At 44.9% G+C, this 26,252-nt stretch overlaps 1 protein-coding gene across 1 annotated transcript in view; it reads right to left on the reverse strand.

Moving 5' to 3' along the window:
- me1 (malic enzyme 1, NADP(+)-dependent, cytosolic) overlaps positions 1-25,653 on the reverse strand; it is a 72,442-nt gene extending 46,789 nt beyond the window's left edge. The window contains exon 1 of the mRNA XM_079227107.1: positions 25,537-25,653. Coding sequence (XP_079083233.1) covers positions 25,537-25,623 — 87 coding nt within the window. The 5' untranslated portion in view covers positions 25,624-25,653. The remainder of the gene's footprint in view (positions 1-25,536) is intronic.
- Positions 25,654-26,252: the final 599 nt, after the last annotated feature.

Raw genomic sequence — 26,252 nt, forward strand, 5'->3', positions numbered from 1 at the left:
CTTTTTGTTGGACTCTTTCTCTCTGTGTGTCTTTCTCACTCTCACGCAAGATTAAACTACTTGCAGATTCACACACACACACACACACACAAATATTTTTTCTTTTAGACTCAAATTTGTTACTGACAGTGACACCACTTTCACAAGCTGTCATGTCCTGAAACATGTCTTTCCCCTTCTCTTTGTCTCACGCTGTAGTTCCACAGCTAACAGCTTTCCTCTCTCATTCCTGCAACTCCCCTGTCTTTTCTTTGACTTAATATTCAGTTTATTCTTGGATTTTTAATACCTTTGTATCTACTGAGCACAAAAAACAAGGACATTAAAGTACATTTCAAAAATATATCCTGGTTTCCTATATCGACACGTTTGAGGGCTTGTGTTAAGATCCTATTGTGTTTATATTTAAAATATAAACAATTAAAAAACAAGCAATATAGCCAAATCTCACAAAACAACCGCAGGTGCTGTGTGTTTTCAATCAATCAATTTACTTTCTGTCACGTGATCTAAAAGAAGAAAAACATATACAATGGATTTTTGTACGTCACGGCCAGTCAACGAGGATGAAAAGAGCAATGGGAGCGTTTTAGGCCTCATAAAGAGGCGTCGCCCTCTCAGGCCCTCAAAGGCTTGCCAGTGTCACATGTGAAATAGACACCATCCACGCAGTTGAGGAGCGAAATTACCAATTATCATCCCCCACAAAAGGAGCAGGAGTCCAGAGGGGGAAACCCCTGAGTGACTCCTGGTCGGGTGAGCTGGTGATGGCGGGAGAAAAGAGCAGGGGAGCGGGGGTTTCACGGCAAGAAAGATTAGCGCTGCACGGTTGGCAGACTTTAGCCGGGAAAAGCGTGGGAACGGTTAACGACAAGTTTGACATCTCTTCGGCTTTTGACTTGATTGTTTGCTTCGCGGCGCCCTTGACCTCGGCATGTAAATAGAGCTGCCAATCTCTCCGATCCCAAGGTCTTCTCAACGTGTCCGTCAGTCTTAAGCACCAAGGATGGATTTGGTCTCAGCCTAGGCCAGGGGGAAACTACACTGCAGTAAGTGAACTGTAAGACAGTTTCATACCAACAATGTCGAAGTTGGTGCATTTGTTTTTCTCCTTTAGTTTGGCAGAAAATGACCCTCACATTTAGTCCGACGGTCCCGCTCCCCCTCTGTGACCTTCCACTCTGCTCGGTTACAGGTATGGGGTCGGCTTGCAATCGCCGACCCGAGTGTGAACCTGAACGAGCCGAACATGCTAACAGAAGCTTTAGAGATTTATCAAACAAGTAGCAACAATTTCCTCGACTGTATTTTTTGGTTTACATTTTTACAAAAACCAAAGCGCGGTGACAAGCATACACCACCACCTAAAAAAAAAACTAACACACACACACACACACACACACACACACACAAAGCAGCCCTGTGTTTGTTTGTCTGAATGCAGGTTTTCGATGTTTGACTGCTGTAATGCCTGCCCTCTATTCCCTCAGGAGCCCTAAACTGGGCCGGGCAGGATAAACCCGAGAGAGCTTCCACATGTCGCCGACCACATCTGACGTGCCCGCACCCAGTGCCAACACATGTGACGCCCGCAACCCCGTGTTCCAGAAGCCGCGGTAACAACCCGGACCTGTAATCTGCCCGCCGGCCGGTGCCACCCCTTAACCCGGACTGCTGCCATGCCCACCCCGAAACGCTCAGCGGAGAGGAAAGAGCAAATTAGTCCACCAGATGCCCAAACAAGGAAGATGAAAGCGCAAGGTTTCTTTGAATCTGATAAAAAAAAAAGGCCTCGCTTCGCTTCCAAGTGAGTTCAAAAGGGTGGGTTCATTGCGACTCTCCAGCGTCAAGGTTTGGAGATTCCTGCCACCTCAAACTTTTCATTTCCATCTGCCACAACCGCACAGAGCTCAGACTAACAGCGGCGCCACTCCCTTCATTACAGCCGGCCTTCTCCTTGATCTGGAGAGAGTTACATTCCGTGATGCTGCTGCTTGGTTGCCGTTCAGCCACAGGAGAAAGCTCCTTATCACAACACCAACGCCGCTCCGAAACATTCCTCGCACACTTTTCTCCTCTGAAATGCATTTTCTCAGATTTCCCTTTCTGTGGAGAAAAGAAAGTCACTTCGAATGTAAGATCTTCACACGTTCACATGTGCAGAGTGGTCGGATGAATTCGTACGTACATCACGCAGAGCCATGGGAACAGAACATTTCATTTTCACCTCACTTAAAGTTAACGTTTTTGACAATAATCAAATGTATCTGGTGGGTGACAGGTTTTCAATTAGGTTACAGGCAGCAAGCACAGTGTTGGATGAGTTACTTGGAAAATGTGCAACAGAACTGAACTATACATTGCTTTCAAATCATTCAGCATATGCAAGTAATGTTTTACATTTCTCAGCTCTGCGTCCTCACCGACGAAATCCCCAAAATCCAGCATAAGGCCGACCTATTCTTTCATTTGCAACATTACCTACAATGGCCTGGTGCAGGCAGTGGTATAAGAGCTACTTTGCACCGCAGCCTTGTAATATACCAATGCAATACCTTCCAGCAATATTTTACCATGCAATTTAGAGAATTTTTAGAAAGAACCTTTCGGAATATGGCAGATTATATCAAACGTGTGGCGAAGCGCAGAGCATTACTTAAAATATGTTTTTACGCAGTGGAAGAAAATGAAATCATCTCCTCCTCTAGCGGTGACTCTATGAGACTAAATAGTATGGTTTTTTATGGACGGACATGTGCTGACGAGGGAAAAAAACAACTGAAAACCAAAATCTTAAACCCTCAAAAAACCTCTCCGCTTTCTGGTAAAACTTTAAAAAATGACGTAATTCCACACAAAACGGTGATTGATTCGGCTTGTGAGATTCCCAGATAACAGACGTGGAGGGGATCTTCCTGCTCACAGTCTTCTCCCCTGCGACACACAACTCCCACTTCCAAATATATACCCCCCCCCCCCCACCCGGCCTGTGTTTGCTGAGCTGCAGTTTCAATGGAAATGCCCTCTGCTCCAGGAGAAACAACCCCTATTGAGAAAGACCTGAGCCGAACACGACAGGGAGGCCTTTTCCTATTGAGTCCCTCTGGACCGCAGTGGCAGATCAGACGCGGGGACAAAAGCCCACAGGCCTTCAGCGGGGAGAGGGCTCAAATGTTTGGCACCGCGATCCGGCTTGGCAGAGACGTGTGTGGCCACAGAGCCCTTCTCTATTCACCGCTGTGTGGGGGAGAGGGAGGGCTTCTCTTTTCACAGAGGCAGAGCCGAAGCGCTACACGAGATGGCCTTCTTGTGTGCCTTGTTTATCAGTACAAAAAAAAACACTTGCTGAACGTGAAGTAGAGCGATAGCCATCTTAACCCCCGCTCGCCCTCATTTACCCGTCTCCTATTCCTGGTGCATCAGCGCTTTCCCCCCCAAATGTTCAACTTAGTAATTCAGGTCAGGTGGACGATATTTATGAGGCATCCCAATGTGCCGATGTTGAAACAGAACAAAGAGGAAGTGAATGGACGAGCCCATTACAGTAGAAGCAGGTGAACCACATCAGTCACACTGTACAGCAATAAAGAAGTTTAAAAGGTGTGAACACTTTCGTCAACATTTTGAATACAGAATTTGAATTATGCTAGGCACATACTTTTGGGTCGAATCCAAGTAAAGCAAAATAAAGTACGTTTTACAGTGTTGCTCTTCTGAGAAACCCTGCGGGAAGTCTTTACTCGGCTCTATTCATCCAGCATCAAATGTTTAACTGTCAGCATCGCTAAGCACGGCTTCCCCACATGCTTGTGCAGCAGGATTGGCTTCTGGGTAAAACATTTTACTGATGGCAGGAAAAGCATGAGTTGATTCGCTGCACAGGTTTAATCTTCGGTCTTTGGGAGCTTATCATTCCAAGTCATAAGGCCAAAGTCCGACAGGTCACAAGTCGATGGTGATAAAGTTCACACCTCCGCTACAATCACTTTCAGTTACTAGCGAGATAGTGGAAGAGCCCAGATTAGAACTGCAGCGCGGGGTGTTTTAAGGACACAAATGTCTGTGAAAATCTTCAGGATACAGAAATGCTCCATGAACAAGCAAGGTAGGACATATCACTGACATGAAGCCACTAAGACATGCCAACAGCTGCAGGTTGAACAAATCAAAATTCACAAAATGAAAGGCTCCCTTTAATGAACGCACACGGTACTTTCTGTAACGTGTCACCATCGGAAGGTGGTGACCTTCGTGGTGGCAGTTAAATATAGAGCTTCCTCTGCGGTTGCCAATGAAAAAGATGATTTTTTTAAGGAAAAACTTTCATCCAACAGGACTGTGAGAAAGTCGTCGCAGCGGTTGAGCTCGCCCACGCTGCCGTACGCCAGAGTATCTGGATTCACTTGGGCTGGTGATGTCACAGCTCCTCCGACCCCTCTGCAGCTGGCCAAACAGGGAATGGGAGAGCTGCAGAGGTTGCTCCCACAAAACGCCGCCATCAACGCCATCTACTCTACCCCACTATTATCGCCATGTGTTCTCCTCACGCCGCTCCGGGACTCGACACAGTTTGTTGCAGTTGGACGTGTGCACCACACGGCGCAGTAACATCTCAGTTGATCGATGGAAGCAATCAGCGGGGAGAGAATGTTATCTTTGCAAGAACGTGTGCAAGAACTACAAAAAGGTTTCGTGCTCTGAGGGTTCAGGCGTGCTCACGTAGGCGTCTTCATGCTCAGAGCTTCAAAGCTCATGGCAGGAGACCGCTGAAAGTCCAGAGTCGGCAGAAGCTGAATTAAAAGCTTGCTATCGCAGGGAAGCCGCCTGATGAGTTTGCGACCCGCACCAGCACAACAGCTGGAGGAAAGACTGAGTCACATTCCTCCCCCGGCTCTAGTGTTTATAAACACACACACACACACACACACAAATACTGCATATACAGTACATGCGAACACACACGTATACAAGCAGCGCAAAAAGCGGGATGTTGATGCAGAATTAAGCCAGTTCTTGATAAACACACACGACCTTTTGCTTTGGCATGCATACGCAGCAGAGTGCGTGCACACAGGTAAAAAACACACACACACACACACACACACACACACATAAAGCCTCTCTGATTCCGCACACAAGCAGAGAGTCTACTTCGTCCTGCTGCAGGAGAAGACCCACACTCTACGACGTCCTCATTGTCCTCAGCGCACCGTGGCGTCCTCTTGTTTGATCAATAACGGCATGTGTGTCTAGACGCTGTGAAAACAGCTGGTGGGGGAAAAGAGAGTGGCTGGCCCGGAGGAATGACAGATTCCTCCCCGAGTTATCATAGCTGGGATTAGAGGATAGAATCCAAAGATGAGCAAAACAGCAGGGTGAGGAGTGAGAAAAAAAAAAGAAAAAGAGCGGGAAAGAAAGAGGCGGGGTCGCTCTCGATGAAAGGTCAAAGACCGGTGGGGTGACCAAGCAGACCGTCCAGACCGGGACCAGTAGTCCCAGCTCTTTTAGGCCAGGCCAGTTACATAACAGCAAAACCACCAAACCAGTCACCACCAGCTCAGCTCCACGCTGGTGCTGCCACGTGGAGAGGCAGATGCTGTGCCGAGGTCTGAGCTGGAAGCTGAGGAGTCATTTAAAGCTGCACAAGGCACGAATGTTTGGCGCAATCGCACTTGTTTCAGTCGCCCGTGTCAACTTTCACACAGCAGAACACTTGTGCGATCCACGTCCACCGCGCTGGGTAGTGGTAAGAAGCTGAGCCAATCAAAAGCCATCACATGAGCTGGTCTATGTATATATCCAACGACATCCAATCACGGCTAGCTAGATGAGCATCAATCCAATCAGCAAACTAATGTTTTCCAAAGTGAAGAAATGACGTGGTATTTGATTTGAAACACTGATGTTCATATTGTTCATGTTGATGTTAAAACAAACTTGTTCAGGGACCTTTAAATAGGTCGTGAAAAAATAACACACACACCAGTCTGCCCCGTGTACAAGGAGAGTTTAAGTATCTCCCATAGGATGAAGGTGCTGGTCCCATGTGATGAAGGTGTTTGTCCCATGTAATGAAGGTGCTGGAGAGGCTGGTCTTGGCCCACCTCCGACCGCAGGTGAAATCGTCGCTGGACCCTCTACAATGTGCTTACCAGCCCCATGAGGGAGTGGACGACGCTATCATCTACCTGCTGCAACGAGCTCAGTCGCACCTGGATGGAACCGGTGTCTCTGTGAGAGTCACTTTCTTTGACTTCTCCAGTGCATTTAACACCATCCAACCACTGCTACTGGGTGAGAAGCTGTGGGTGGTGGGGATAGACTCGTCCACCGTCTCCTGGATCACTGACTACCTCACAGGCAGACCACAGTTTGTCAGAATGGGCCGTGTGCTGTCTGGGACGGTGGTCAGTGATGTTGGAGCCCCACAGGGAACTGTTCTGTCTCCCTTCCTGTTCAAGGCCAACATCAACGCTGTCTACAAGAAGGGGATGAGTCGACTCTTTTTCCTGAGGAAGCTTCGATCCTTCAATGTATGCAGCAAGATGCTGGAGATGTTCTACCAGCCGGTTGTGGCCAGCGCCCTGTACTTCGCTATTGTCTGCTGGGGGAGCAGCATTGGAGCCGGTGACACCAACAGACTTAACAAGCTAGTTAAGAAGGCCGGCTCCATCATCGGCTGCAAGCAGGAGTTTCTGGAGCAGGTGGTGGAGAGGAGGACGCTGAAGAAACTTTTGTCCATATTGGACAACCTGGACCACCCTCTCTACCACCTGCTGCAGGGCCAGAGGAGCACTTTCTCCAAGAGACTCCTCACGCTCCGCTGCAACAAGGACCGCTACAGGAGAACATTCCTGCCGACAGCTATACGGCTTTACAACAAGTCACCGCTTGCGAGTTCCTTTGTGGATTAACCACTGTACATGTTTATGGTTATCTACACTTCACACTTAACATACTATATTACATACATTATTCGCATTTTTGCACTCTCCTATTGTTTGTTGTTGCTGTTATTTGTATTTACACCTCACACACTTAATATGCACATACATACTTGCACTCTTGCACTTCTACAGTTTAAATTAATTTAATTCCTAAATTAATAATCTGTTCTTCTTTCTTTCATCCAGCTATTTTATTGTTATTTTTATCTTTATTTTTATTAGTATTATTATTGTATATATCTTATATATCTTTCATCCCTGTTGTTTTTATATCTTATCTTATTTTCTGTGTAAATGGCTGCTACTCGACCCGAAATTTCCCCTTAGGGATTAATAAAGTATATATTCATTCATTCATTCATTCATTCATTCACACCAAAGTCAACTTGAAGTTGAAATCAGTGAAACAATCCATGAAGTGAGCAATCCATTCATTTAGAAATTTCAGACATTTTATTAAATTTATCGGAACTGAATATGGCTGCTTCGATCCCAAAATGTCGGCGTTGAAAATAACGCCTTCTGGCAAAGCAGGCGTTTCACCTCTCTGATGGTTTCCAGCGCACAGCGGAGGCCGGTGACAGACCCACTTCAGTGACGTACGACGTGTTCTTGTGAGTTCTCTTACATTTATTTTTTACATTAGAGTGAGTGTGTAAGTGTGTGCTGGAGGACCGATGAAAGGGAAGAAAGAGGGAGTGAGGGGCAAAATGAGTGCATTCATTTATCCCAGTATGCTCCTGCACGTGTGTGTGTGTGTGTGTGTGTGTGTGTGTGTGTGTGTGTGTGTGTGTGTGTGTGTGTGTGTTCATGCTCACTCTCTGCGGTTGATCTGCAAAACACACATCAGCCATGACCTGAATGGCGGCGAACACTGACCCTCATGCTCAAACTGTTGACCCGCCTCCTTTAACACTACAGTCTACCCATTATTTTAGTTTTTTTGCTCTGGATGATGAGACATCTCTCATACAATGGGGGGTCTGGGGATCAGTGTCTGTGCCAATCAATCAAGATCTACATCCATATGAAGTTGGTCCAAAGGTGTTCTTGGGTTTCAGAAAAGGGAACTTCTGCAGGTTTTCATGGGAAACTTAAACCCCATCTTTCTTTCTTTTTAAGGAGCTACATGTTGGGCCCACGCTGCACCGGAATGCATTTCCTGATTTTGAGGAAGTAGGTCTTCACGGCATCACTGCACTCATTGTTCCGAATCACCGCCGCGGTCATCCTACACTGTATGACTTCTGTAGGCATCAGCGATCAAGTGGAAACGGCAAAGCAACATAATAAGGCCGTCCATCCTGGGACAGTCATCCAGCTCATATGTGGCCTCACAGATATGTGACCTGTAGCCAACCACATACTCATTCACAGCAGGCGGTGAATGTGTAGTGCATTCACAACACAACTCCAAGTGATGGCCTTTCCATCATCACACACATTAGAGTGGAGGATGGAGACAAAACAAAGATCTCATGTTTATAGGATAAGAATGGCTTCATTCTATATTGTTCATCACTTCCGTCATTTTTGTTAAAAAAAAACCTAAAAATAGGTGGAGAACATGCAACAAAATATGTGTCACAATCTTACAAGGAGAAGGTAATGGTGGGAGAAAAGGTCAGGACATCACGTCCATCATTTTTGTTTCACCGTTCTATCGCAGCCTCTGGGTTGAGAGTGAGGGGTACAGGTGAAGGAGTGGAAGAGTGGATGTATGGCTGATTGGAGGAGGAGGGAGTCTGGCGGTGGAGGGTGAGAGGGTGTTTGTTAGGAAGGAGGATGGCAGAGGGGAAGAGAAATACTATAGGTTCTCTCTGTTCTATTCACTCGCCTGACTCGCCTCACTCGCTTCACCTTTCTTCTCTTCTTCTTCCTTTCTTTTTCTTGTCTTTTTTGTTCCTTGTTGTCTCTCTTCAATTTGGCTTCCCTCTCCTTCTGTGTTTTCAGTAACTCCTTTGCTTTCTTTTCCTTCGTCTTCTTCTCTTTTGTCACCCTCTTTGCCGCCTCCTTTGCTGCTGTCTCTGTTCCTCCATTTCTTTGACTTTGCCATTCTTTGCGGCAAGCTGACCGGTCATCTTTTCTTCCATTGCCATGAGTTTGATCTTGCACTCCTTGATCTGTTCCTCCATTTATTTGACTTCAAGAGCCTTCTTCTCACTTGTTGTTTCAGTCATAAAATTACTCTGTTCTAGGACGACCTGGTTTAGCTTCTTTCTCAAGGCCGCATTAATCTCATTGAACCTCTTTCTTCTTTCTTCCTGGGCCTTTTCAGCCTGGCGGGACTGTGAACTCCACTGACGTTTGGTGAAATTGCCATCAGACTTTGTGTCAGAGATGTCTTCTCATCCTCACGCTTCTTCTCGATGACTATGTTGGCTGCCTGTGCTTCCCTTCCCATTGCTCTCTCTCTCTCTTAAGAGCTTCCAGTATTTTCCCCTTGTTCTCCTCCGATCAGAGATAATTGGTGCTGATCTGTTATCCTATATCACCACTGACAGCCCAAAAGTATGTAGATTATATAGTACGTAACACATACATAAAGCTTTTTAAAGCATCTTCTCAAATATACAAAAATATCAGAAACGAGTGTCGAGAGAGTGAGATGATTTGTAAGATGTCTTTTATCGTACCACAGACAAGAATCCAAACTGTATGACTTTAACAACTTTTACATCGTTGAACTAGACTTTTTTTGTCCCCTTGTGAAGCCTCTTCCCAAAGAGGGGATTCCCATGTTGGCAGTGCAGCAGCAGCCAGGTTGTAGAGCCCCTGGAGTGAGTGGAGTTTAAGTAATTTCCTGAGGTTACTTTAGCGGAACAGTAACCTCAGCCCTGCAGCTGCGACCTGACCCCACTAACCAATTCCACTGTCAACATACTGGTTGCTATTTCCATCAAAGTGTTGTCGACCAGCTTTAGATCTACACAAAGCCCTCCCCCCCATCTAGCGGGATGATTTCTCTGACCCACCCCCTTTACAAATGGCTGTGCTCTGCTCACAGCCCCGGCCGGTCTTAAATCTGTTTAATCATCTCTGTGGCTTTGCTTCTTTCTTTTTTCCCAATCCCGGATTCCTCTGAAACCAGAGCCGGGGGAAGCACATCCAATTATTCGGCGGAGCAGGCACATGGTTGGCACATGTCCACTGGAAGTCAAAAGCAACGAAAACGCTCGTAAATTCCAGAAATGTTTTCATTTGCTGGAATATTTGTCAGTCAAAAAACAAATCCGGATAGTCCAAGTGATGCTCTCAACCTTCAGAAGAAGATGACGAAAGAAGCAGTTTAAAAGTCTGGAGCGGCGACGTGACAGTGGAGGTCAGAGATGTCTGTGCTCGTTTTCAGAGGACAGAAAAGCAAACAAAGAGGCCTTCAAGTGACTTTTTACTCCCGGACACACATGCCAGAGAATCATACGCTGCATGGCCTCTGCCCTCTGACGCCATATGACTGCTTTCCGGTTCAATATATGACAGGTGCAACAGTGTTTCCCTAAAAAATTAAAACTCTCCTCTGACACCACACCCTTTTTTCCCATTTATCTCAAGACACCCGAACGTAAACTAACAAAACTACACGGTAACAAACTCCGGGAAGAGGGTCGGCCGTTTTTACAAAAGCCAATTTGAAGTGTTTTAAGTAAGAGTGAAGATTTCCTTAAAGGATCCTAATTGTCCACAGAGAGTGAATGGGAGGTTTAATTATGGGCTCTGCCTGCAGGTGTAGCACTGAAGAATGGAAAACCCTGCGCAGCCTGGTGCACATTAACGTGCATGCATGACTGCATATGCACGTATTTGTGTGTGTGCCAGAGACAGTGCAGGAGAGAGAGTTGGTTCTTTTGCCGCACTGAGGGGAACCTTGAGACTCTCCAGAGCTGCCTCGAGGTCGGTCTACGCTGTATTAAAAAAGGGAACTTCCCTCTCGAGTGGAAATTCCATTACAAATAGCCACAATGAGTTTCCTGCAACAACTTCATGGTAACGCAAACGCTCAAGTGCACATGAAAAGGGAGCGGGGACATTTCTGCTATTGCCATCCATTAAGCATCTTCAGCCTATGTGTAAAAGCTCTTTGTATGGAAACACAAGAAAGCTATGAACTACTCAAAAAGACATGTACAACCAGCTGTTAATCTATAGTTATGCGATGCAATTTGTTGTGTTTTTGACTCATGTTTGCAGTATTGATGAAAAAGAACGAACAAGGAGTTCACGGTTTCATAGACTAAAAGCCAGAGTTTTCTTCCAATGCCACCAGCAGTTCCAAGATTTGACTTATCCCCAGAAATATCTTCAACATCTAACAAAGGGGTTCGGCTCAACCAGTGACGATGAATCTTAATGACTTTTGTGATTCTCTGACTTTTCCTCTCTCTCCTCTTGAGGGGCTTGCTGGTCTGGGGTTATCATTCTCGTATTGGGAGTGAGAGGTCCCAGGATCAAATCCCAGAATAGCCCTTTTCCATAGAATGGGAAAAACCACTACAACATTAAAAGATGGCTCTACTCATGTGTCCCAGTAAGTCATGACAGTGTGACGGTGAGCCCAATACCAGCACCCTGAAACTGAATTATTAATTTAATAATTTGCACATGGGCTTTTCCTACTGTGACGAATGTCTTCCATCAAAAAAGGTCTATCGCAGACCCCCCGTTTTCATTTTGCTGCAGGGAAAGTCCATTACAGTGTTTTACCAATTTCATCTGACCACCTGCACAACAAAGATGACCCAACATTGACATCCAAGCTGCTAAATCAGGCACCTGACAAAGCACACAACCTTCTTTTGAATGGCTTGCTTGTCTAGCGGGATGATTCTCGTGTCAGACTGCATGAGGTCCCAGGTTCTAATCCTCGGACGAGCTCAGAGAATGAAACATTCAGATTTTCAAAGTGAGTTAAATGTCTTTTCGGGAATTTGTACCATCTGCGTGCAAAAGACGGGTTCCACGGAGTCCTGGTTGAGCACTCTGGGCTAACTGAAATTTGAGTCTCATTAGAATTGTCAGCGTGAAATTCACCAAAAACCTCTGCAGTGATCATGGGTAATTTATCAGATTAGCTAATGCATGCACAGTAAAAGTCGTGAAAGAGTTGTGCTGTTTTTTTTTTCATCTCTTCCATAATGACGTACAGTAGGGACTTAAAGCCAATCAAATACAGCTTATTATCTCCTGTCTTCTCCTCTGTCAATGTTCAGTGACAGACGGGACTCCACACTAAGCCCAATAAACCTGCCAGAGGGGGGAAACACCGGAGCACCTGCATGAAGCATCAGACAAGAGGGTCATTCAGTGCAAGACCTGAGACAACAGCCCTGAGGCTGATCATCACCAGAGAAGAGCAAGACAAGTCCCAGAGACTCAAACTATAAAGTACAGAAGTTACAGTTTTAAAGTGGAACTTTAAAAACATCCCGTACATCTACAGTTAATCATATGTCCACGAGTAGAACCTGTTGGCTGGCATTGGAAGTGGTTCGCAACAGGAAGGTTCAGATTTATACTCCATGTCCAATCTTTACATTTGCTAATGGTCCATCTTTCATAAAAAAAAAGTCTCAGGAAGAAGTTCAGTAATGTGTCGGGCATGGACGTCACTTGAAACACACAAAGAGACTGGACGGAATCGACGCCTCAAACAGAGGCCAATGAGTTCAACAAATATTTGCCTAAGTGAGTATGTTTATCATTTCTTATCATTAACTAGACTTGTACTTTGATACAGTTGATAGCTCACAATGACTAAGCTCAAACTACGAAAAGATACGAAAAGATAACGGCAAAGTTCAGCGAAAGGTCGCGTGCCAATACATAATAAGCAAATGCCGTGGAGTAAGAGAGGTAAATAAAACAGACTTATTGTGACTTGTTAAGACTGAATATGTATGTATACGCTCCCAATTGGGACAACGTCAACTTTGCTAACAGTCTTTTGGCCTCCCTTCCAAGCCTAAATACACATCAACTAGTGCTTGGAGGGGATCTAAATTGTGTAATGGACCGTAGCCTGGACCGCTCATCCTCTAAAAGAGTTTCCCCCACCAAAATGTCCAAATCCTTTTCAATGTTTATGAATGATAATGGTTGTGTAGATCCTTGGAGGTTTTCAAACCCAATCGAAGGTTTTTTCTTTCTTTTCACATGTTCACTCCTCCTTCTCACGAATTGATTACTTTTTTTTGGACAGAGCTCTCATTCCTTACGTTAAGTCTGTGGAATATTTACCTATTATTATTTCGGACCATGCTCCTCTACAATTAGACATCTCCTTCACCCTGAATCAGAAAGACCGTCCACTATGGAGGCTAAACCCCTATTGCTCTCTGATAAAGACTTCTGCAATAAAATCATAGATTCCTTCATCGAAATTAACACGTCCAGTACAGTCTCCTTCTCCCTTCTGTGGGAAACACTTAAAGCAGTTCTACGAGGGGAAATCATTTCCTTCACATCATACTCAAACAAAATGAGGATGCAACAACTACAAAACTTGACTGAATCCATTCACAACCTCGATAAGCAGTATGTTTCTAATCCATCACCTGAACTTCTCAAAAAAAGGGAAAATTTACAATTAGAATTTAATCTACTATCGACCAAAAAAGCAGAACAACTACTGTTGTACTCCCGTGGACGGTCATACGAGTATGAGGACAAGAACATCCGGTTGCTGGCTCATCAACTAAAACGGGAAGCAGCCTCACGACTGATTCCTGAAATTAAAGATAATCATAGAAACTTGAAAACTAGCCCGCAAGAAATTAACAAAGTTTTTCAGACGTACTACACAAAATTGTATACCTCTGAATCTACCTCAAGTAAAGGACCAATGACAACATTTTTAGACGGCCTCGACTTCCCATGTCTTGAATCAGATAAAATCACGGAACTAGATCGGACAATAGAATTGGAAGAAATCCAGGCAGCAATTACAACGATGCAGAGTGGCAAGACTCCGGGGCTTGATGGCTTTACGGCAGAGTTTTATAAAAAATTTAAAGACAAGCTTTCTCCAATTCTTCTCGGAATGTATCGGGAATCGCTGATTATGGGTACTCTCCCACCAACTCTCTCGCAAGCGACCATCACACTTTTACTAAAAAAGGACAAGGACCCGTCTGATTGTGGATCCTATCGACCAATCTCACTTCTTAATGTAGACTCTAAAATCATTGCAAAGGTACTGTCACGCCGACTTGAATATATTACCCCTTTAATTATTTATGAAGACCAGACTGGTTTTATAAAAGATCGTCACTCATTTTCCAACATCCGCAGGTTACTTAATATAATTCAAACTTCCCACTCCGCACTTGTTCCGGAAGCAGTTATCTCATTAGATGCTGAAAAGGCTTTTGACCGGATTGAGTGGGTTTCGGTGATGTTTTCAGCATATAAATTAAATTTAAAAAAGAGTGAATTGTACCCAATAAACAATTTGGCTAGTCAGATTCAGCAATCTTTAGTACCTTTTCGTTTAGCCAGTTCAGGTTTCAGGTACCTTGGTGTGAACATAACCCGCAGTCTTGCCTCTCTTCATACAGCTAACTTTAACCCCTTTGTTGAAAATATGAAAAATGACCTTGCTAGATGGCGCAACATGCCCCTGTCACTACCTGGCAAGGTGCAATCTATAAAAATGAATGTATTCCCCAAATTTCTGTACTTGTTTAGATGTTTACCAATATTCTTGCCAAAATCCTTTTTTCAATCTATTGACAAAATTATTCTAAACTTTATCTGGGCAGGAAAGTCACCAAGAGTGAGCAAGATCTTTCTCCAACGCCTGAGGGACATAGGTGGCCTGGCTCTTCCTAATTTCGTTTTTTATTATTGGGCAACTAACGCTCAAAAAATATCATTTTGGATTAATGCCCCGAAGACAGACTGGTGTCTTTTGGAGGCTCAATCCTGCTACTCTTCATCTCTTCCTGCATTGGTGTACTCATCTCTTCCGATAAAACTGTCCAGCCACTCTTCTAACCCGATTGTCCTCGCTACACTTAGAATTTGGATTCAATTTCGTCGTCACTTTAAATTCCAAACCGCTTCCTCTCTGGGTCCGATTAGTAAAAATCATCTATTTCCTGTAGTGGATAAAACTTTCTCACAGTGGGCAAAAAAAGGACTGATGTGTTTCAGGGATCTTTATGAGGATGACCACTTCTCTAGCTTTGACTCTCTTTTTAAGAGATTTGACCTGGACCGTTCAAATCTTTTCAGATATTTTCAGGTCCGCCACTTTGTAAGGAAACACTTCCAGTCATACCCTGACCTCCTTTGCAAAACACTTTGGGAAAGCCTACTAGTCACGCATCCAACTCAGAAGGGGCTGATCTCTAAAGTTTACAACCAGATCATAACGACAATAGATACCTTTTCTACAATCAAAGCCAAATGGGAAAGTGAGTTGAACGCAAACTTGACAGAGAATTGGTGGGTGGGTGTACTGAGGAGGGTGAACACATCCACGTCCTGTGCCAGACTTGGTCTTACTCAGTTCAAGGTGGTCCATAGGATGCACTTTAGGAACAGCAGACTAGCTAAAATGTTCCCAGACCATGATGCAGGATGTAACCGTTGTGACTATACTCAAGCAGATTTACCACACATGTTTTGGGCGTGTCCTAAACTTGGACAGTTCTGGTGCTATGTTTTTAATATCTTATCTATAGTTTTAGGATGGGTGTGTTATGATTCATTATTTTTCCTTGTTTTCAATTGTTACATTTTTTTATTTTCTATTTATTTGTTGTATTTCTTCTCATTTTTCACTTTACGTTGTCTGTTTGCTCTACCTTCCTGTCACTTTATGCAGTACTACTGCAAACAGAACAACACACACTAAAAAAAACACTTGTTCGCTGATCCCTGTCGCTATATTGTGCACATTCTCTAATAAAGTATATTTAAAAAAAAAAAAACAAGACTGAATATGAAGCCAGATGCCTGGCCAGTGTCATTTTTGTGTCCGTGTAAGCTCTTTCTTCTCAATATGTTTGTGTTCAAAAGGTGTTGAGTACCAGGTGGCCCTATTGTTTTCAAATCCTGTAGATTTTCTCACTAAGAAAGCCAAACCCCCCTCCCCCATATGTTTCCTGTAAATATGGCAGCCCTTGCAGAATTCAAGAGGATCAAGTCGTTTAAATCCATCCCTTCCTCTCAGGAGGGAGAGAAAGAGCACTCATCAGCTCCGACCCGTTTCCTCTCACAATCTTACTGCCTGACTAAGCTTTTCCCAAAGAATGCCTCCCAACAAATGTGCCGTGTAAGGCCTGCATGTGCACTCTCATTCCTAAACACTTTTGGGTCATTAGCAGGCCCGGGACTATGGCCCTCGAAACTTTGCTTGCCGGGCCAAACACATCAATCAGAGAGATAACTAGTGTTTTCGCCATCAACATTGCTGCACTGTGCTAATAATGCTGTGAGACAGGAGCATTGAGAAAAAGCAAAAACGAGGAGCAATGGAGGCAGAAATGGAGCTCTGTGTGTCTGCTTTTTAAGATTAATTTAATTTGTTTGGTTCATAAAACTGTTTGTTTGATTGCAGGTCTTCATAAAACACTGCAATCTGTGGGTTTCTGAATAAAAAAGAAAACGTCATTGTACACTGAATTTGCTTCAGATTATATCAGGTGAGTGCTGTAGCCTCTAAGTAAACAAACTGTTTGGCCTATGTGGGACTCCATACCATATGACGAGCTCAAGGAAGTGATGGGCATTTCCTTCTGGGGACTTAAACTGGTGTAACCAGGTGAAACAGGTAACTGAAAAAAATGTGAGAGAGAAAGAAGGAAACAAAATGTCTGTAATGTTGTTACTTGAGGGTTCCAGGGACAACAGGAAATAACCAAAGGATTATTTATCTTTACTGTTGCTGAGGGTGAGAAAAGTATATTGTTAGAGAGAGACAGCCTCTGTGTAGGTCATAGTGGGACATTTGGCATATTTCCACTGTACTATAATTATGGATGGAATTAAATGGAATTTGTGATTCATTTGGACTTTTCTTTTAAGCCATTTTTGTTGTTGTTGCTTTTAATGAACAAAGCAGCACATGCTGGTAACTTGAGAAGTAAAATTGGCATAACCAGAAGTAAAGAGCCCATAAACCAGTTCACCAGAAGATTAAAAAGCTTTCGAGATGGACTACAACAGCACATCTCTTGTCCTAATCTGCTATTAGTGAGCAGACAGCGACTCTAATTTACCTCTCACTTTGCATGAGTCATTACAACACTGAGCTCTGAGATCAACCAAAAAGAGCGTCTTAAATTCCTCATCCAGAGCAAATTTGAAAGTACAGGGGCTCCTTAAATCAGGAGGTGTCAACTTGTGAATGTACAGACACGCTTGTTGGTCAAACAGCCTTGGAAACCGAGCCGCTGTTGACTTAGGGAGGGCAGTGGGTGGAGGTAGCGGACATGCAGGGTTCTTCAAACGCAGACCGATCCCCTTGAGGCAGCCCTTTCATGCTCCACAGTCCAGGTCCCTCAGGAGCCTCAGGAGTGCCGCCGGGAAAATGTCCAAACCTTCCAAGCCAATTCACTTCGGGCTTCTGCATTCATTGGCCATGTCCAAGTGACAGTATTGGCCCGACCGCCATGTGTAGCTTTACAGGTGTTTCACAGCTCCTTCCTCATGAAATCACATTTGTACTTTTTCTTCTGAAGCAAAAAAACAAAAAAAAGCACAATCTGAAGCAAAATCTTCGTGACGAATAACAAGGTGTCTGTACTCGCACAGTGAAGTGTCCGCTGGCTGAACGGTCTTAAATGTATTTTTTTTGTGGTCCCACAGAGAGCCATTCCAATTTCAGAGTTTGGCGCAAAAATAACAGCAAACGGGTGAATTATAGCTCACTTTGCATCGGGAGAATAGCAGTCGCCTTCAGTGGTTTTGGTAAAACAGCAGTGAGCCAGTATCACCTCTGTCACTCCACTAATGGAGGTTCACTTATAATGTGAGGGCCCCACTGTGTTTTCCTGTTGTCACTGCTAGAAACGCGTTCTGAACAAATGGCCACCTACCTGGCCGCCGTTTCTCTAAATTCACCCCGACAAGGAAAAATGTAGAAGAAAATAATTTGTCTCTTCGCAAAAAAAACATCGCTACTGTTAAAATACAGGGAAGCGTCCGTAACACTGACACCAGTAAAGGCTTACGGTTAATGGCAAAGGGCACAGCTCTTTACTGAGGAGAGAAACAGCGACAGCACACCTAGAGTTTGCTGTTTTTTTTACATACTTATTTTTGTTGTGATGAGAGTGATGAGAGCATTTGGAGTCAAGGGAGGGGTAATCCTAGGACAGACTCTTAACCTGTACAAGATGATGAATTTAGCAAAAGTCCACCCACCCGCCTTTGCAAAATATTTGGTTTGGAAAGCTTCCTTCATTTTGGACTCTCTGGCTCAGTTCCCTCAAAGGTCAGTTCTGTCAAGATGGTTTACTGGTTGTCAACGGCAAAAAGAAAGTAGCATGTCAAAGTTAAGCGAAAAGTTTGCATCAATTATTTATTCATTTTCAGTCATCGTAGCAACTCTATTTGGGACGTACAGATTTTAAATGGGGCCGCAACCACACAAAACCTGTCAATCAAGACAGCATCGGTCTCATCTCTCTGTGCTTGGTTAAAACCATTTGTGCATCATGTCCATATATATCCACTGAGTTGCAGAACGCTGAAACCAAATACTATCTTTAAATTCTTGATGCTTGGTCTTTGTGAAGACACGACGAGACCCCCGTCACTCTCAAAATAAGGGACAAAAGCAGCATTGACAGGAAAAAGAGTGGTGGGGGAAGATAGGAAGGGATGCTTGATGTGAGCTTCATAGGAAGGTGATGAGGCTCAGACTGTCTCCTACTCTCCCTGTCTGTCTGGGACCAGCTAATGGCTCCTCCGTTGTCCTCACATGAATGAGGTCCAACTTACAAAAAAATCACAGACACAAAAGTGAACTGAGGAGGTAGAGCTATTTAGAGGGACCTGCTGCTGAATCAATCATTACACAGTGTGTGTGTGTGTGTGTGTGTGTGTGTGTGTGTGTGTGTGTGTGTGTGTGTGTGTGTGTGTGTGTGTGTGTGTGTGTGTGTGTGCGTGCGCAGAGATAGTTGAACTGACAGTGTGATCATATTACACTCATTTGAGCCAGCCCTGAAGAAAACACTGATAAAAGCACTTATGGGGCCGCAGGTTAAGCTATTTAAAGTGGTTTGTGAAGATGTTAGAGTGTGTGTTTGCGTCTACATGTGCCTGTGTGTGTGTGTGTGTGTGTGTGTGTGTGTGTGTGTGTGTGTGTGTGTGTGTGTGTGTGTGTGTGTGTGTTGGCTCAAGTTGGGGTTGGTTACTGTTGGGGAACGTAGGTGCACTTTCTTTCTGTCTGGCCGATCCACTCCAGTCCATCGTCGGAATGTCTGGTAACCGGCAATGCGTGTGGTCAAACTGGAACACCTGGCCACACCTGGGGCAACCCACTCACTCACTCACTCACTCACTCACTCACTCACTCACTCACTCACTCACTCACTCACATAACCATGGAGCTCTGGCGGTCTACCTAGTGATGGGGATCGTCAAGTGCAGCTGCTCTGCATAAAGCCTGAACAGAGAAAGGTTTGTTCCATTTTTACCGCTCAGTTAAACGAAGGCTTGTAATCTCGACGCCAACATCATCGAGTTCAACCTCACATAACCGCTGTCGTAATACACACACACACACACACACACACATACCTAGCGTTCTCACTTCATCTCTGCCCCACCCGGTGACAGTCCAGTGATGTCAGAATCCCCTGAGCAATGGCCTTTTGAAAAGTTACTCTTTCTCTGCATTACATTTAACATCGGAAATCGGAATTTAGGAGCTGGGAATGATGTCAATCCGACATCAGGCGGCGTTTTAGATGAAATTTATGACTGGGAACACGTAAATCTTTGTTTCCCAGTACAAAAAGGAACACAGCGTTACTCCCACATGATGATGATCCAGACTGTGAGTAGCAACGTAGCTATGCACATGTACGCCAGACTCTCTATGAGGTGTTGCTTTGAGCTAAATGCTAACATCAGCATGCTAACACGCTCACAGTGTCGATGTTAACATGCTGATATTACCCTCATCTGTTTGCCATGTCTGTAAAACGTGGCATTCTAACATTTGTGCTAACACAAAGCTAAGGCTGAGTTATGAATGTTATTGGAATTCAGTCATAAAACAATGCATTGGAATGGGGGGATTTAATGCAATTCATCAAATTCTTTATTTCGCCGTAATCAAACAGCCCAAAATTGCATCTTCCCAAATGTTCAACTGTTTAGGGGTTCATGGGGTAAACCTGGAGAAAATTAGCATCATTAGGGGCTCAGTCATTGTTCATTCTCTTTATCTTATCGAATCAAGAAATACTAGTGAAAAAAACACTGCTCTTTCGTCACAAATATCCATCAGAGGATTTTGCTTTGAACGTTAAATGTTGATCGTATGAAGGATAGGGTCCAGAAAGCTGAGAGACAGTTAAATATAGAAAGATTACCAAGGTCCATGGGAACCTCCGCGAGCAGCACAAACAAAGCATTGCTGTAATGCTTCACCAGCACAAGTTGTCAGCACCCAGCTTTCATAAGTCTTGACTGGGCAGAAAACAAACCTCTTCCTTATGTCATGCTGACACAGTGACTCAGTGGGAATCAAAGCTCCAGACTGCATTGGCTGAAGTCAGTGTCGGGTCATCCAGCTGTTCTCTCAACGGCACCTTTTCCCAATTGTGACATTATTCTGTTAGAGTGCATGCACGCTTATAAAACCCTTATCAGTCCCTGCTAGAAGCGCAGACCGGCTGGAGAGCATTACGATTCACACGGAAAACTCAGCAGATCAGACGCTGTGCAGCAACCAACAAAGCATGACACATAACCAAAGGAAAAAGGGTTCAGACAGCCACGAAGAAACAGAAGTATTTCCATTTCAGAATTAATAGCCGGGCATTTTTTGTTGCCATTTGTTTGTTTGCTGCTAAATCTATTTAAGCGGTCTCGGGTTAGAAGAAAATGCAAACCGAGTGAGGGGAAAGAAGAAAAAAAAGCCGATGACTGCATCGGCCAAACCAGAACCAATCTAACATGAGGGCCTAATTACTTCCAGTTGCTGCAGAAGGTTATCAGGCCCGTCGGCGTTTAGGCGCACCAGCACAGCCTTGGTGCCCAATCGGATACGCTGTTGTTCGGCGCGCTCCAAGAACAGATACTCTTACTTGAAGCCTTTCCATCTGACGGGGCCGCCTTGAAAAAGTCCCATGCGGAGCCCGTGGTTGCAAATGGGAGTGTCCCGTTGCAGCGTTGTCTCAGCCCGGGCTCTCCGTTTTGTTCAGCGTTCGCGGGCTCAAGCGATGCTTCGCGTTCACGTCAAGGAACAAAACCTCTGCTTAACCGAGGGCATCGGTATGAGTTCTCACCGTTTCTCACTCGCTGCTGTATTTTGTCAGGTGTTGATGCTTTTGTTCAAACAAGTGGAACGTGCCCGCCAGACGAAAGACAGACGGGAGCTCCAGTTCTCATTCTCCCAAACCTTTATGACTGACTGCACTTGTTACAGTCCCCTTCACCTATACAGTCGAGAGCCCGTGAATGGGCGACTGTTGTCCCGCCGACACACCGGCAGCTCAGTCAAGCTTTTTCGAGGTGAAACAGCATCCCTGATTGGGATGCTAAGAGCATTTTTAAGGAGCCTGTTGTTGTTGTTGTTGTTCTCCAAGCCCGCGGCCGACGCACTGAGGGCCCGGGGATTCACACAGACGCCTCATTAACGCTTGATCAAGCAGGGGAGGGGGGTAGGGGACAGAGGACGTCTGTGAAGCACGGCCAGCGCTCTCTTCCTCGCCACATAGAACCCTTTCTGCGCCCTCGCACCCCACTCCATCTCTTTATTGCGCAGTGAGCGCACACAAAACACACCTATAATATCCGGTTCCACCTCCGGAGAGGGAGGAGGGAGCGTCGGGCCGCTGGGCAAGGTGTGTGTGTGTGTGTGTGTGTGTGTGTGTGTGTGTGTGTGTGTGTGTGTGTGTGTGTGTGTGTGTGTGTGTGTGTGTGCGCCGGCATCAGCCCTGCGCGCATATAAGTGTGGGACTGGGGAGATTAAAAGGAAATCCAAGCCTGCAGATGTGAGGACAGGCTGCTTTCAGCTCCGCGTCCCTCAGCATCAATTAGCAGGTTGTGCTGTGACTGGCTCCTGTTAGGGGGTGAAGTGGGCCGGCTAGGGGAGGTAAACATGGCTCGTCCCATGGGTGTGTGTGTGGGGGGGGGGTGGGGGTTAAAGGGAGGGGCAACAAATAGGCCATGTTCTGAGCCACAGAGGCCTGCCTGTGCCTGGCCACTAACTCTCTTTAGCGGTCATTTCCTAGCTTCTCCTCCAATTTCCTCGGCCCGGTTCATGAACATGAACTGACAGTGGACAGTTCACCTGGCTGCAATGACTCTGACCTGTGTGTGTGTTTGAGCCAGCCTGTGTTTTGGGGTCACTTTTACCGAGTGACGAGAGGCTCAGGTCGATCAGATACGACCACCAACCCAGATCAGATAAATGCTTTCCTTCTAAGTGTCGGAATACTTGTTTTTTGTATGTCCTCTGACTAAAATAAGGGGATTTTATAATCCTTTTTATATGGTGGCAAACGCTATCAAAATAAAACTGTCTCCTCAGATCCTTGTTGCTGAATCTTCCAAGCCCAGTTTAATCTCATTATACCATGTATAAAACAATGTAACAAAACAAACTGTGAGCTCATTTTGGATGGCCAATTTTAAAAAGGAGTTCTCCTCCCTTTTAAAGTTGGCCATCTCAGCCTTCTTGTAAAGAGAGGAACAAAAGAACTTTGGCTCTCATAACATTGGCTCTTAACAATACAACAACAAAAAACCCGAAGGAAATGGAGAGAAAGAGTGCGACATATGAGGGAGTGTGAGTCTTAACATCTTTGCTGTTCCAGTAAAGTTTTTAAATTTGAATGTCTGAGGCCTGGTTCTCAACATACTTTTAATAAGACACACAACACATACAACACAAAACATCCTGAGTGCTAGGCCGGTCACATGGATTTCGGTCATCCCTCTTTAAGGGCCCTCTTGTGCACTGGGTCCATTCAGGGCCCCAGGGTGTAAATTGAGACGTAAACAAACAGTTTACCGGGCCAGGTTTAGGTGCTGAATCTATGGGTCCCGGTTTGACCTCCTGAACACAGCCATTACCTCCGTCTGACGAGATTTTTTAATTAAAGGATTTGAAATCAGCTCAGTTAGGTGAGACACAGTTCGCTGAACAAATGCAATCTGCATCAATGGAAAATCAAAAGGGGGGTTTTCAAGACGTCAAATGAAAGAATGACTAGTATCGACAGTTTGTCCCGTCCCGAACCGCAGAAAGTAATTCATGAAAGGGTCGTCGAGTTTGGTTGACAAGTTAAGTAACAATGTTAATATTATGACATATTACATCCCATCTGTGTTACAATTTGTCTTCCCGTGACTTTTGTAGGTTCAAATAAAGACAACACCAGCCGTGACACCAAAATCCGGCCAGGGACTTCCGACCCTTCTACTTCCGCCCCTTTGCTCAGACCACACCCATCTTCGAACTCAGCCTTCAGCTAAACAGCTGTAAAGTTTAGTAACTACATTTTGCATGTTCTCAGAACCACTAGTTGTCTCCAGGACCATGTTTCACCATGACTACATTAGGGTCCCGTGTCAAAAAAGAGGATGTTGCTTTTTTTTATGCTACAAGAACAAAACCTCCTTCTGTCTTTGTGCTGCGATGCAAATCCAACTGACTTCCTCTCAAGTGACACAACAGAAAGTATTTTCACATTGACAGCCTTAGTAAATTTACCCAGACTGATTCGTTACATTTCTACACGTAGCATGTTTATCTGAATGTTTTACACGAAAACTAAATGCGTCTCTGGTTCGGACGCACAAGGTGCCGCAACTTGTGCCTTATTAGTCATGAAGCAACCGGGGCACACACTTCACCTCGCCCCCAGCACACCTTGCACATGTGAAAACAAACACGCTGCGGCTGAGTCTCAGGAGTGGAGTCATTAACTTGCCTAACAAGCGCGTCTCTGTGCCGCCCCCCCGCCCCCCGCTCGCTCCACAGACACTGGCCTGTTTGAACTCCTCTGTCTCACTTATCGGCTCGCTGTTTACGCCGCCCGGCTGTGGTAAACTGACTGCAGCCTTTTATCAGAGTGGAGCAGCTTTGAAACGAAACATGTACAGCGGGGTTGACTATTGTAGCTGCAAACTCATAGGGGGAAAAAAGACAGAGCAGATTAGAGATTAGACGCTGAAGGGCCTACGGTTCTCCTGTCGCATCCGAGAGAGGGAACACATTTGGCCCAGTGAGGGTGCTTGGAGGGAAAACAGCTCAGAGGGAAGAAATAGAAGGTTCAAGTGTTCTAAAATTAGTCTGACTTTGACAAAGAGCGGGCCGACCAGGCTCTGTTTGTAGGTCACCCTTGACATACAAGTGGCCCCGAATTCAGCCGGTTGTTTGGATGGTCAGTCAGCACCATGGACAGAGCCGCTGTCACCGCAGCTTGACCTCTGGGGGGGCTGTGCCACCACACAAACCAAGAGAAAACACTGGAAAGGCTCAACCGCTGCCAGAGGATTTTTTTGTTTAGCATGGTCAAAAAAAAAATAATGACATCAGGCTAATTCAACAGCAAAGGACTGGCCAGATGAATCGTGTTCAAAATCGCAGCAGCCCACATCTTCCTCTTATCTTATGATCCGCGAGGAAGCTGCTCAGCAGTATTTGTTGCACGATTAAGCAACGTCCAGCTCTGTTCCTCCTTTTATGATAAGAAGTGAAAACACCCTTTAATATAAAAAACATTTTAGCTCCCACAGTGAGCACAGCTGATCACAATATGCTGAATTACACATTGTAATGCTCACTGTTGGAAGACAGGCCTGGTTCTCCATTCATTATGTGAAGTTCCTTCCACACCACAAGAGTATCTGTAAAGCAATACGTGACAGGGCAATACTAACAAAAGCCCCCGTATGTGTGTGACAACACCGTTTGGTCTCTTTAAATCTAAATATAACCGGGTCTAAGCTGATACCTAAACCTCCTGGCTAATGTTGCGTTCACTTGCCTCTCGAGGGCTCTGTACAACGGTCCAGAAATTAACAAAAGAGGACTTATAAAGATTAATAAACTATTGAATACATATACCATGACTCAAACCGTATTTATTCTGGGGGCTTGTTTAGTTTTCGTGTGCTAAGAAGATATAGCAACGTCACAAACGACGTGGGAGATGGAATCTTAGTGAGCAAGGTGTCAATCTTTAGCATTAGCACCGGTGTAACTTATAAACAAGACGTTGTTGTGGGCCTATAAGTCATCCCTAAACCTCGTGACTCAGCTCTGATATTGCAGGCCATCTCGTCGAGGGTTGTCGTGGTGGCATTAATATTTCCGACGGCACATGAAGGCAGCCTGTCAACCTTGCTGTTGAGAGAAACAAGCCGAAAATTCACACAACTCCGTGTCCACACTGACCTTGTTCAGGGCGGGGTTGCGGGTCACATCGTAGCCCCTCTTCTTGGTGTAAACGAAGGCTTTTCCTTCATCTTCGGACTTGTGCATCTCCGTTTCCACCGACTCCCGTTTGACCAGACCGGCGCGTGCCATGTTGTTGCCTCTTTAAATAGAGCGACGGTGAGCAGTTGTGAACTGTTGCGAGCTCAACAAATGGATGAGCAGGTCGGACCACGTCGCACCCTCTGTAGTCACCTACGGGGAGTGAAGAAGAACCGGAGTCTCCTTATCAATTAGGCTGGTTTTATTGTTCCAATCATTCTCTGAAGGTCTTGATACGTGCAAAGTCCCTCCGCAGTATCATCTGGCAACAGGTGCATTTCATACAGCATAAATAGGAACACATGAAACGAGCTAAGTACACTTGTTGCCCTCTTTATGCCTTAACTTTTTAATTCAATAAAGATGAGTTACGAAATAATAACGACATCGTTTCAAACGGTATTGCAGCATGAGTTTTATTAATTAGTTCATTAATGAAAGCTGTACTGTAGTTATTAAGAGTTATTACTTAAGACTTCTGTGTATTGATCAGGCTCCAGGGTTATTCATGTTAGGGTCTTGCATATACATTTATTTATTTTAAGTATGAAAGACTACACTTAATTTGAATCAATTTATACCATTTTCTTGATAAACATATGAGTGAATTCATATTGAATGCTATTTTCTTGGTG

This window comes from Taurulus bubalis (genome assembly GCF_910589615.1).
Source record: "Taurulus bubalis genome assembly, chromosome: 12".
Lineage (NCBI taxonomy): Eukaryota > Metazoa > Chordata > Actinopteri > Perciformes > Cottidae > Taurulus > Taurulus bubalis.